Source organism: Oncorhynchus tshawytscha, linkage group LG29 (assembly GCF_018296145.1).
Source record: "Oncorhynchus tshawytscha isolate Ot180627B linkage group LG29, Otsh_v2.0, whole genome shotgun sequence".
Taxonomy (NCBI): domain Eukaryota; kingdom Metazoa; phylum Chordata; class Actinopteri; order Salmoniformes; family Salmonidae; genus Oncorhynchus; species Oncorhynchus tshawytscha.
Window position 1 is genome coordinate 19910833 of NC_056457.1, and position 13845 is coordinate 19924677.

The following is a 13845-nucleotide window of genomic DNA, read 5'->3' on the forward strand; positions in this document are numbered from 1 at the left end:
TTTTATTGACAATTACATGAAGTTGATGCAAAGAGTCAATATTTGCAGTGTTGATCTTGGTTGTTTGGGAGAAGTTGCTCTCGGAGGATGTGTTGGTACCATTATTTATTCATGGCTGTGTTCTTAGGCAAAATTGTGAGTGAGCCCACTCCCTTGGCTGAGAAGAAACCCCACACATGAATGGTCTCAGGATGCTTTACTGTTGGCATGACACAGGACTGATGGTAGCGCTCACCTTGTCTTCTCCGGACAAGCTTTTTTCCGGATGCCCCAAGCAATCGGAAAGGGGATTCATCAGAGAAAATGACTTTTCCCCAGTCCTCAGCAGTCCAATCCCTGTACCTTTTGCAGAAGGACATAGGACTGATGGTAGCTTCTTTTCTGCCCTTCTTGACACCAGGCCATCCTCCAAAAGTCTTCGCCTCACTGTGCGTGTAGATGCACTCACACCTTCCTGAGCAAGCTCTGTACTGGTGGTGCCATGATCCCGCAGCTGAATCAACTTTAGGAGATGGTCCTGGCGCTTGCTGGACTTTCTTGGGCGCTTTGAAGCCTTCTTCACAACAATTGCACCGCTCTCCTTGAAGTTCTTGATGATCCAATAAATGGTTGATTTAGGTGCAATCTTACTGGCAGCAATATCCTTGCCTGTGAAGCCCTTTTTGTGCAAAGCAATAATGACGGCACGTGTTTCCTTGCAGGTAACCATGGATGACAGAGGAAGAACAATGATTCCAAGCACCACCCCCCTTTTGAAGCTTCCAGTCTGTTATTCAAACTCAATCAGCATGACAGAGTGATCTCCAGCCTTGTCCTGGACAACACTCACACCTGTTAACGAGAGAATCACTGACATGATGTCAGCTGGTCCTTTTGTGGCAGGGCTGAAATGTAGTGGAAATGTTTTTTGGGGATTCAGTTCATTTGCATGGCAAAGAGGGACTTTGCAATTAATTGCAATTCATCTGATCACTCTTCATAACATTCTGGAGTATATGCAAATTGCCATCATACAAACTGAGGCAGCAGACTTTGTGAAAATTAATATTTGTGTCATTCTCAAAACTTTTGCCCACGACTGTAGATGCCTCTTTTATTGAAAATTATTGAAGTAGCTCTTCCTCTTGTGATATGTTCTCATAAATCAATCGTGAGTCAGAGAATATACAGTGTGATCTTCAAAGATTGAAGGGACCAAACATGTATTATTGTAGCGAACACTGTTAAAATAGGCAGTTGAAAAAGTTCACCCTCAATCTGCTAGAATTGAAACCGGAGGCATACAGTACTTGAGCCTGGTTGTCATAGGACTTTAATTTGACAGGAGCGTGGGGCATACCTTAGACAGGGTAAAACATGCTGCACTTAATCTGTCTGACATCATCCAGTATTTATAAAGATTGTGGCCTTTAAAATACCCTTCAACAACACTGTGGCGTCAAGACGGAAACATCTGGCCCTCTTCAACATTTACACAACCTCAAAAGAACCTTCACAACCTTAAAAGAACTTTCACAACTTAATACCGGTTTGAGTCTTATAGCAGCGGTTTCCTATTATCCACATTTGTACATAAAACATAATTGTAAAGCACTGTTCATGTGAATAGGCTACTGTAGTACTACATGTTTCTCCCATCGCAGCGTTTGCCTTGCGTTTGACATGCACTTCCACTCTCCACACAATGCGATGTTAGAGGCTTTTTAGTGAGTTCAAAAGAGCCATTGTACCAGAACCCAATTTATGCTGAAATTCTCCAATTAAGCTGTCAGGTATGCACATAATGAAATGATATTCTGTCACCTCCACCCCCTGTAACTCTGAGCTGCTATTGTGATCAAGTTGGACAAATCAAAAGGGTTTTTTCTGCCTCATTAGACTCTGATAAAGTCAACCCCATTATCATTGGCTGACATTCAGCTTGCCTCATATGCTCTTCAGTATTTGACTGTGAGCCATGCATCTCTCACTCCAAAACAGCATTTTGTTCAGGGTTGGCACATCTTTACTGTGCTTTGTCTCAGTTCGGCAGTTGTAGTATGGGCTCGTTCTTTGGGGCTTTGCCTTGAAGATGTACAGCTGGCCCTTTGCGTTGAGACAAATTCAGTCTACTATGACTGGTGATACAAGAAAACTTTTGTGTGTTGATTAATTGTCATAAGTCATTAAGTACTTCAATAGCTCTGTATGTAGTACTACGTAGGAGTTGTTCCCTAGGAAATTGTTTCTATGTCTGTTCATTGCATTCTTCAAGTTTGCCAAAGTGTGTGTGTCACTGACCAAAACATGACCACAGTCACCATGGCGACTTCCCCTGCTCCTAACTGAACCCTATCGAATCCTCCTTTCCCAACTGAAAATCCCTCACCCCACCAATCAGTCTTGTGTGTGATAATACTGCTCAATGCTAGCTAGCCTTTTGAAATGATCCAGATGCGTTCCTCTCTCCCTGCCTCCCTCCCGCCCTGCCTGATGAAGACTAATGTCCCACCAGAGCCCTGAGCAGCAGCATTTCACACCTGATGGATACAAATGGCCGCCACCGCACTCCAACACTCCCCATTGTGCTTCTTAATTGGGAATCAGAACGGAATAATAATGGAGCTTTCCATTAGGGGAGACCGAATGATTTATTTAAATGAGCTTACTGAGAGAGAGGGAGAACTGATAAAGTTATATGAATGAGGGGAGGGAGGAGGGGTGTATTCGCCGCTCCGCTGCACTCCCTTTCAGAAAGAAATTCCCGGGGCCTCCAATCTCCTGCTCGATGGGGTGGGGGGTTTAGAATAAAACAAGTGTTCCCCCCCCCTGCCCAAACTCTCGCTCATTCAAGCCATCACGGAAATGACATTGGAGCTGAGCGTTTCTGTCTGCTGTTTTTTTGCCCACAAGTTCCTCCCTTTTCAACGTTGACTTGAAGGAACCTTCTATGGAAAGTTCAGGCCTAGTTTCACTATCAAGGGCTCTGGGTGCATTGTACATTGTAGTTTTATAGATGTACGCCATTATCTTTACCATACACCAAAATTAACCATAGCTATGACCGTAGCAAGCCTGACGCTAGATTTGAAACTTTGATATAAACTTGTCATATCCAATCATCTAATCTAGGTTGTGTGTCAATCCACAGATCTCCTACAAGGCCTTGAGCTCCTTCGACACGGAGTTTGACCTGACCAACCAGAGCGGCAAGGTGTTTAAGTTCAGCAACGAGACCTCCCACATGTTTGTGGGTCTCTACCCCGGCTCCACATACTCCTTCACCATCCGGGCCAGCACCGTCAAGGGCTTTGGACCTCCCGTCATCACCCAGTTCACCACCAAGATCTCAGGTATGAGAAACTTTGACGAGGACCAAGTAACCAATAATCCTGGACAACCTACTGTAGAGCCCTAAATCTTCCAGGAGATCCCCAGTAATATATAGCTGTGTTCATTGTTCCTGGGTGTAGCGTTTGTCTGTCTCTGTCTCCTCTCTCTGTCTGTCCCCGGGTCTCCGTCTGTCTTTATTTGTCAGTCAAATCACCGTCTCCTGTGCTCATGTCCCCCCCCCAGCTCCGTTGATGCCAGGCTATGACCAGGAGACTCCCCTGAACCAGACAGACAGCACGGTCACTGTCCTGCTGAAGCCTGCCCAGAGCAGAGGAGCCCCAGTCAGGTAGACCCATTCACACATCAAACAGCCCTACACACACTCACGTCACACACACAGTGATAAACACCCTGCCCTCACTCCAGCCACTGTCGTCCTCTCCTCCTCTCGCTCCCACAATTTCTTTCACCGCGCAAACGGCCCTCACAAACGGCCCTCACAAAAGGCCCTCAGAAATGGCCCTCAACCAGAAACGGCCCTCCGTTCTAATGGATTGTAATTGGCTTGGGTGATATTATTCACAACAACATATTTCGTTTTTTAACATTATCAGCATGTATTAATGTGGGCATTTGATCTGAGCAAGCTGCACTTTTTTTGCCTTTTTAAAGATAAGAATAAAGCTGGTCTCTCAGACTCCAAAGATAAGCAATCTCAATCTCCTCCTCTTTCTCTCTCTACTTCTGTCACGCCCTGGTCAAAGTATTTTGTGTTTATCTTTATGTATTTGGTCAGGCCAGGGTGTGGCATGGGGTTTTTGTAATTGTGGTGTGTTTGTCTTGGGGTTTTGGTGGTGGTATTGGGATTGTAGCTTAGTGGGTTGTCTAGCAAAGTCTATGGCTGTCTGGAGTGGTTCTCAATCAGAGGCAGGTGCTTATCGTTGTCTCTGATTGGGAACCATATTTAGGCAGCCATATTCTTTGAGTTTGTCGTGGGTGATTGTCCTTAGTGTCCTATGTGTACTCTCTGTTAGTTTGCACCAGATAGGCTGTTTCGGTTTCGTTTTTTGTAAGTTCGTGTTTCTTTGTTGTATTAAACATGGATCGCAATCGACACGCTGCAGTTTGGTCCGACTCTCCTTCATCACCACTAGAAAACCGTTACAACTTCTCGATTCTTCCTTCTTCTGGAAGCAAAGATTGTGGTCAAGGGTGTCTCTCCTATGATTTGCACACCGCTGAAAATAAACAGAAATATGCAATACGCTTGCCTGGGAGCATAAACGGTGGTTTGGGCCTTTATTTTTCTCTTGGTTGAGAGAGAAATCAATAACAGTGCTGGGAGATTCCCACACCCCAGCCATGTTATCCTTCCTTCATTGGCCACTACAGCAAGTGCTGCCGACGAGTTCTCCACGAAACCTATGTCTGTAATTTGTGTGTGTGTGTGTGTGTGTGTGTGTGTGTGTGTGCGCGCGCGCGAGAGAAAATGTGTACGCTGACTGCATGTGTGTGTGAAGACTGCAGATATGCTAGCCGGTTGGGCTGAGGTTGTCCTTCACACACAGACAGGATATCTTACTGTAGTTTGCTCTTTAGTCATGAAGTCCTTGCACTGCATTAAGACAACATTATCACAAGTTCTGTGCTCTTTTAATCATTCATAGACCCACACAGAGACGACGGACACACACACACACAGGGGCTGGCCAGCAGCTAGAGTGATTACATGTTTTAATGTTTCAGACTGAGGAGGTAACCAGTTTCTCTACGGGCCCACACACACACACACACACACACAGGACAACCTGTCTCTGTTATCAAAAGGAAGGATAAAAGTATTTTAGTATGAAGAAACCAGCCGGTATAAATAAATGAGCATGTGCTTTAGCACCTGGTGGCCCATCATGAAGTATTTACTATCCACTCCTGTCTGAAGCCACTTTAATGGCCGTTTGAGCAAAGTGACAAAAGACACTGAGAGAAACACAGAGAGGCCTCTCTCCACCTCACATGAATAGAGCCTAAGTTACACAGATGGACGGTAGTGATATTAGCCCTTTTCACCTGTCGATCACATTCTATAAAGGAATGCCCTGAGTGTACTGGAAGTTGCTTTGTATAAAAGCGTGTCCTAAGTGGCATATTGTTATTATTTAGATAAGGTAGACTGACCCAAACATCCGCAAGGTATCCATAAAAAGTAGGACACTGGAATTCACTTCACTCTCCGTCAAACATAATCCTTTTAACAATTTAACAATAGTGTCACCAATGACAAAAAAAAAAACACTACTGTACGTTAAGATTAACACCAAAAATGGGAAGAAAACTGTCAGCCCTGCTCCAATCCTCCAATCCAAATCGGGTACACTTTTTTTCTCTCCCTGATGACCTTTCAACGACTGTCACATGGGCCCGTCGTTGCCATCTTAATTACAGTTAACGGGTCTTAATGAAATCACAGGATTCGCTAATTAGCGCATTGAGGCTGTCTTTTGTTGACTGGTAAGGATTCGCTAAAAGATTAAAGAGGGGATTTGCCAGCTAAAATGTTCGCTGGTTTGTATAACTCCTTATAATCCCAGCACAATGTCTCACCAGGAAAATTAAGAAAACCAAAGGCTGTAAATTGGAGCGATATATGATTAATTTAGAATTATTTGTCATTTCGTGACACATTTGAAAAATTCTGATATTGTATATTGAAGAGCATTATCGACTGTCAATTAAGTGACCTAATATGTAGTACTACTGCCTATAGCAATAACAATGATTAAATATGATTCCCTATTTCTATGCCTTTGACGTTTCTTTGAGATTCCTAGGCCTTGGTCACAGCAGTGTTCTGGCTTGACAACGCAGTGTGCATTTTCATTCAAAGGTCCATGACATTAAGAAGGGTCTCCTTCAAAGTGTAACTTTTGTCTTTCCAGCTACCACCATGATTTGTAGGAAGGTGATCTCGGCACTCTGAATCAAAGTGTGTGTGCATGCTTGCCAGCTACTCACTTGTTACATATGTAGCAGTCTGTCGAGAAGAAAGGTGACAAACACACTTAGTCAGGAGCTCCATATCCCTTCAAAAGAAGAGGCGGGTGGGCTGAGGAGACAAGAAACTAAGTTGAAAGTCAAGGAGAAAATAGAGGGCAGGAGATAAAGGAGGATGTTGATGAAAAACAGGATTTGAAGGAGTCTCCTCTTTTACTCCCTCCAGCATATTATGACAGAATGACAGTGGAGAACTACACAGTAGGTCTCAAGAGAAAGAGTTAGTCAGAAAGAGTCAGACGGAGTCTCGGAGTCAGACGGAGAGAAAGATTCATACCACACAGACATGCACAGGCTGTCATAGCACAGGCTGTCATAGCACAGGCTGTCATAGCACAGGCTGTCATAGCACAGGCTGTGGCTGAAGAGGTAATCCTCTGTTGCTACAAAGTGGAGTGAATTAAGAGAAACCATGTGAGCTTTTGAGCAATTCATTATCATATGACACCGCTCTTCTTTTAGAGATATTTTTGTCACTTTGTTTTAACATGGAGTCGGTAGCATTGGAGTTGATGTTGTTCATAACATGTTGGTTACCCTGTCAAAGGCTCAAAGAGATCAAAACGAATACACCACATACTGTGTAAGAACATGCATACTTATTCGCCATAATGAGAGTCCTCCCTGGCGATGGGATTGAGCCAGACAGATTTTAATGTGAAATACCAGATGTTTTTCCGTGATACAGTTCGTTAAGACTGCAACCCTTCAAACTGACTGTAAACGTTTGGTAAAAGCAAAGAGTCGGGACGCACACAAAAATACCTCTGTCTGTCATGTCGCATTTGGGGCATAATGCCTTGTGAGGGACTGGATCATTGACAGGCTGGTGTTTGAAGGGCGGTCTGTCTGGCAGCGTTACATATGTGGGGTGCTACAATGGCAGCCGAACCAGGGGCAAGTTACTCCTTTAAATGGATTACTGTCAGTCAGGTTCGCTCTCGCGCTAATGTGTCGAATCTGCCGCACCAGGGCTAGGACACACACCACCCTGCACTCACACTTGCTCAGACGAGCGCACACACACGCATATAGACACACACACAAACCTCCTCAGCCCCTGTGCCAAGACAAGCGTTTACCCAGCGCTGTGGAAAAAGATTTGTAACGCCTCCTAAACCCAGCATCGCCCCAGCTACGGAGTCAAACCACTTTCTCTCTGTCATCTGTTTCTCCGAGGACAGCCAGAAACAGTCCTGAGAGAGGGGGAGTGAGAGAGAGGGGGAGAGAGAGAACAGCCCATCTCAGACCCGCACCACAACCCCAACACCACAATGGGACACACAACACAGGATCCACCAACCCAACAGACCCTACCCCCTCCTAACATCCCTCCTGTCAGCTCCCTCGATAGCCCTCCTGACTATCCCCCCCCCCACACACATCCACTGAGGACACACAAAAGTCAAAGATTGTGCTCCTCATTGACTCAAATGGCAAATACATTCAAAAGGATAAGCTTTTTCCCTAACACAAAGTGGCTAAACGCTGGTGGCTAAACCCCTCCCAAAGGACCTGCACCTAGAGAACCCACACCAAGAGGACCTACACCCAGACCACACCATCACCAACCACACCCCAACCAGCTAAGACCACCCCAAGCAAACCCTGGCCACACCCTATATAGGCCCCACCATGTCAGACCTATGCCTCTTCTGCCCACCCCATGCCCCTGCGGCAAGGACCTCAACATGACAGCAGGACATATGCCGAGGCCGTGAGCAGAGCAACAGGCCCAACACCTACTATTACACCTGCCCAAGCACCATCCTATGACCTAAGATGTATTTATCAGATGCTCAACATGCTCTGCTCACACCTACTTTGATGCTCCGGGCCTAAACCACACAAAAACAACACTAGACACTATGGAACACAAAGCTTTTACTATCTTATTCTGGAATATAAAAGGACTGAGGTCATCTGCATTTGTCCTAAAGAGCATACAGACATTGTCATCCAACAATAAACATGATATAAAGGAGACGGACCCACTGGTTGCCCTCTTGTTTAGAGAGAACTGGTAGTCCCATCCACCAAACTACCAGGTGTGAAACAGGGAAGAGACTCGGGGTATGCTAATTTGGTATAGAGCAGACCTAGTCAAAACAGGAACATTTTACATCTGGCTAGAAATTAATAAGGAAATGATCTCAACAGAGAGAAATGTCCTTGTGTGCTACCTATATTCCCCCAATAGAATCCCCATACTTTAACGATGACAGCTTCTCCATCCCAGAGGGAGAGATCAACAATTTACAGGCTCATGGACATGTGCTAGTCTGTGGCAAACTAAATGCCAGAATTGGACTAGAACCCGACACCCCCAGCACACAGGGGGACAAACAGGACAGCATTCCCTCCCCCATATTTCCCCCTAGACACAACTACGCAACATAACCAACAAAAACGGGTCACAACTCTTGCATCTCTGTTGTATGCTGGCTATGTACATAGTCAATGGTAGACTTCGAGGACACTCCTATGGTAGGTAAACCTATAGTTCATCTCTTGGCAGTAGTACTGTACTACTTTATCACTGACCTCAACCCAGAGTCTCTTAGGGGTGTCAGTGTACTGACTGTGAACGTTCTATCAAATCACAGCAAAATCACACTCTACTTGAACAGAGCTATGCTCAATCATGAGGCATCAAAGCCAAAGGAACTGAATAATATTAAGAAATGCTGTAGCTGGAAGGAAAATAGTGTGGAAAACTACCAAAAAAACATTTAGGCAACAACAAATTCAATCTGTTCTAGACAATTTCCTGGACAAAAGGTTTCACTGTAATAGTGAAAGTGTAAACTTGGCAGTCAAAAACCTAAACAGTATTTGACCTCTCAGCTTCCCTATCAAATCAAAAAATGTCAAGCAGACAACCTAAGAAAATTAACAACAATGACAAATGGTTTGATGAAGAATCCAAAAACCTACGATAGAAATTGAGGAACCTATCCAACCAAAAACATAGAGACCGAGAAAACCTGAGCCTATGGTAAATCACTAAAACAATACAGAAATACACTACGGAAAAAGAAGGAACAGCGCATCAGAAATCGCTCAATGTAATTGAAGAATCCATAGAATCTAACCACTTCTGGGGAATAGGAAAACTCTAAACAAACAACAACATGAAGAGTTACCTATCCAAATCGGGGATGTATGGATAAACCACTTCTCCAATCTTTTTGGCTCTATAACAAAGAACAAGCAGCAACAACATGTACATGATCAAATACAAATCTTAGAATCAACTATTAAAGACTACCATAACCCACTGGATTCTCCAATTACATTGAAAGAACTACAGGACAAAATATAAACCCTCCAACTCTAAAAAGGTCTGTGGGGCCAACAGACTCGTATATTTCCTCAGCGAAAACAATGTACTGAGTAAATGTTAAATAGTTTTTTGACCAAATTACTGTACGACAGACCACATATTCATCCTGCATACCCTAATTGACAAACAAAAAAACAGAACAAAGGCAAAGTCTTCTCGTGCTTTGTTGATTTCAGAAAAACTTGTCTCATTTTGGCATGAGGGTCTGCTATACAAATTGATGGAAACTGGTGTTGGGGGAAAATCATAGGACATTATAAAATCCATGTACACAAACAACAAGTGTGAGGTTAAAATTGAAAAAATACACATTTCTTTCCACAGGGCCGGGGGGTGAGACAGGGATGCAGCTTAAGCCCCACCCTCTTCAACGTATATATCAACGAATTGGCAAGGGCACTAGAACAGTCTGCAGCACCTGGCCTCACCCTACTAGAATCTGAAGTCAAATGTCTACTGTTTGCTGATGATCTGGTGCTTCTGTCCCCAACCAAGGAGCGCCTACAGCAGCACCTAGATCTTCTGCACAGATTGTCAGACCTGGGCCCTGACAGTAAATCTCATTAAGCCAAAAATAATATATGTTCTTAAGAAGGTCCAGTTGCCAGGACCACGAATACAAATTCCATCTAGACACTGTTGCCCTAGAGCACACAAAAAAAACTATACATACTTCGGCCTAAACATCAGCGCCACAGATAACTTCCACAAAGCTATGAACGATCTGAGAGAAAAGTAGCCTTCAAGGCAAGTAGCCTTCAAAAGGAACATAAAATTCGACATACTAATTTAGGATCTGGCTAAGATCACAAAATGGGACAACCGAGAATTCACAAAATGGGACAAACACCAAATTGAGACTGCATTCAGAATTCTGCCAAAATATCCTCTGTGTACAACGTAAAACACCAAATAATGCATGCAGAGCAGAATTAGGCCGATACTCGTTAATGATCAAAATCCAGAAAAGAGAAATTAAATTCTACAAGCCCCTAAAAGGAAGCGATTCCCAAGCCATTGATAATAAAGCCATCACCTACAGAGAAATTAACCTTGCGAAGAGCCCCCTAAGAAATCTGGTCCTGGGGCTCTGTTCACAAACACACCCCACAGAGCCCCAGGATAACAACACAATTGGACCCAACCAAATCATGAGGAAACATAAAGATTTGACTTGACACATTGGGAATAATTTACACAAAAACTGCGCAAACTATAATGCTATTTGGCCCTAAACAGAGAGTACACAGTGGCAGAATACCTGACCACTGTGACTAACCCAAAATGAAGGAAATCTTTGACTATGTACAGACTATGAGAATAGCCTTGCTATTGAGAGAGGCCACCAAAGGCAGACCTGGCTCTCAAGAGAAGACAGGCTATGTGTACATGGCCCACAAAATGAGGTGGAAACTGAGCTACACTTCCTAACCTCCTGCCCAATGTATGACCATATTAGAGACGCATATTTCCCTCAGATTACACAGACCCACAAAGAATTTGAAAACAAATACAATTTGGATAAACTCCCATAACAATGGGGTAAATACCATGGTGTGCAATCACAGCAGCAAGATTTGTGACCTGTGAAAAGGGCAACCAATGAAAAAAAAAAAAAAACAATTTATGTTGATTTATTTTCCCTAACTATTTGCACATCATTACAACACTGTATATAGACATAATATGACATTTGAAATGTCTCTATGCTTTTGGAACTTTTGAGTGTAATTTTTACTGTACATTTTTTTATTATCTATTCCACTTGCTGTGGCAATGTAAGCATATCTTTCCCCTGCCAATAAAGCCCCTTAAATTGAGAGAAGGGGGGGTGAGAGGGATGTGGAGGGAGAGGGATGTGGAGGGAGAGGGATGTGGAGGGAGAGGGATGTGGATGTGGAGGGATGTGGATGTGTAGGGAGAGGGATGTGGAGGGAGAGGGAAAGAGAGTCCCTTTCTGTCATCATTGATTTAATATGTTCCTATATGTTTGCTTTGGCAATGTATGTGGTTTCCATGCCAAAACTCTTTCCATGCCAATAAATCCTTTTGAATTTAAGAGAGAGGGAGGGAACAAGATCCGTGGTTTCTCTAATTTTGTGATCTGCACGGCCACATTTTTCACCTGTCCTGTTTTATCCATCCCCCCAGGGGAGGTATCACATTACCTCTTGTCCTGTTTTATCCATCCCCCCACGGGAGGTATCACATTACCACTTGTCCTGTTTTATCCATCCCCCCAGGGGAGGTATCACATTACCTCTTGTCCTGTTTTATCCATCCCCCCACGGGAGGTATCACATTACCACTTGTCCTGTTTTATCCATCCCCCACGGGAGGTATCACATTACCACTTGTCCTGTTTTATCCATCCCCCACAGGAGGTTTCACATTACCACTTGTCCTGTTTTATCCATCCCCCCAGGGGAGGTATCACATTACCACTTGTCCTGTTTTATCCATCCCCCCACGGGAGGTATCACATTACCACTTGTCCTGTTTTATCCATTACCCCACGGGAGGTATCACATTACCACTTGTCCTGTTTTATCCATCCCCCCACGGGAGGTATCACATTACCACTTGTCCTGTTTTATCCATCCCCCCAGGGGAGGTATCACATTAGTACCTGTCCTGTTTTATCTATCCCCCCACGGGAGGTATCACATTACCACTTGTCCTGTTTTATCCATCCCCCAGGGGAGGTATCACATTACCACTTGTCCTGTTTTATCCATTACCCCACGGGAGGTATCACATTAGTACCTGTCCTGTTTTATCCATCCCCCACGGGAGGTATCACATTACCACCTGTCCTGTTTTATCCATCCCCCCACGGGAGGTATCACATTAGTACCTGTTCAGTTTTATCTATCCCCCCACGGGAGGTATCACATTACCACTTGTCCTGTTTTATCCATCCCCCCACGGGAGGTATCACATTACCACTTGTCCTGTTTTATCCATCCCCCCACGGGAGGTATCACATTAGTACCTGTCCTGTTTTATCTATCCCCCCACGGGAGGTATCACATTAGTACCTGTTCTGTTTTATCCATCCCCCCACGGGAGGTATCACATTACCACCTGTCCTGTTTTATCCATCCCCCCACGGGAGGTATCACATTAGTACCTGTCCTGTTTTATCCATCCCCCCACGGGAGGTATCACATTACCACCTGTCCTGTTTTATCCATCCCCCCACGGGAGGTATCACATTAGTACCTGTCCTGTTTTATCCATCCCCCCACGGGCGGTATCTCATTAGTACCTGTCCTCTCTCATGAGGGTAACCCCTTTTTTATATTCATTCCCAGAGGAAGAGGTTATTGTTGTCCTCCTAGCGTTTTGTGTGACAAAGAAAGTCTCCTCGTGATTCCTGTGTACGCAGACAGGAAACGTTGTGATGAGGTTATATTGTGACAATGGCAGGCAGGGGCCTCCACACCCTTGTGTCCCCACAGAAATCTCTGTGTCAGCCTATCAGGCATAATGACTGGTGTGGTGTAACCCTAGTGAGTGATACACGAGGGCTGGGCCCCGGTGAGAACTCAAGGGCCTCGGCCTCTGAAAACAAGACTGTTGTTTCAGGGGGAGTTGGTTGCTCAGTCTCCCAGGTCAGAGGCTCCCCCTTCCCCCTTCCCCTATCCTCCCTCCTTAAGTGCTCCTGTTCCTGCTGAGCTGAATGTGTTTGCATCAGGGGGCCACAGGTTATCACTAGATAGGGAACGTATATGCCTATCTCCCCTTATCTGCTCATCTCCAACCCTCTCTTCCTGCCCTTTCCTATAACTCTGCCATACCTCCCGGGTCCAGGCTCCATCCACAGTGGGAGCCTCCTCAGCAAGTTTCCCTGAGATTTAAGTGACATTTAATCTGTGCAGCTTGGCCTCATTTGTGTAGACCTGCTCCTATTTTATGGGGGAGGTGATAAATAAGGGAGCAGGGAGACAGGTGGAGGCTACAGGGGGAGGAGTGCTGTCGATGCTGGCCTCAGGAGATGGGGCCATGCAGTCCCTTTATCCCTAAATCAGTCACAGAGTGGAGGGGGCAGTACTGGACCACCACCTGAGGGAAGAGTTTGAGATAACTGAAAGGATAGTTTGGGAGGATCAATAGTGGTAGTATCGCTGAGT

At 44.8% G+C, this 13845-nt stretch overlaps 1 protein-coding gene across 16 annotated transcripts in view; it reads left to right on the forward strand.

Annotated features, from left to right (window-relative positions):
• LOC112227775 (receptor-type tyrosine-protein phosphatase mu-like) overlaps window positions 1-13845 on the forward strand; it is a 316891-nt gene that overhangs the window by 175871 nt on the left and 127175 nt on the right. For all 16 annotated transcript variants that reach the window (XM_042308521.1, XM_042308523.1, XM_042308526.1 and 13 more), the window contains exons 10-11: window positions 3131-3332; window positions 3556-3658. In XM_042308521.1, the coding sequence (XP_042164455.1) occupies window positions 3131-3332; window positions 3556-3658 (305 nt within the window). The remainder of the gene's footprint in view (window positions 1-3130; window positions 3333-3555; window positions 3659-13845) is intronic.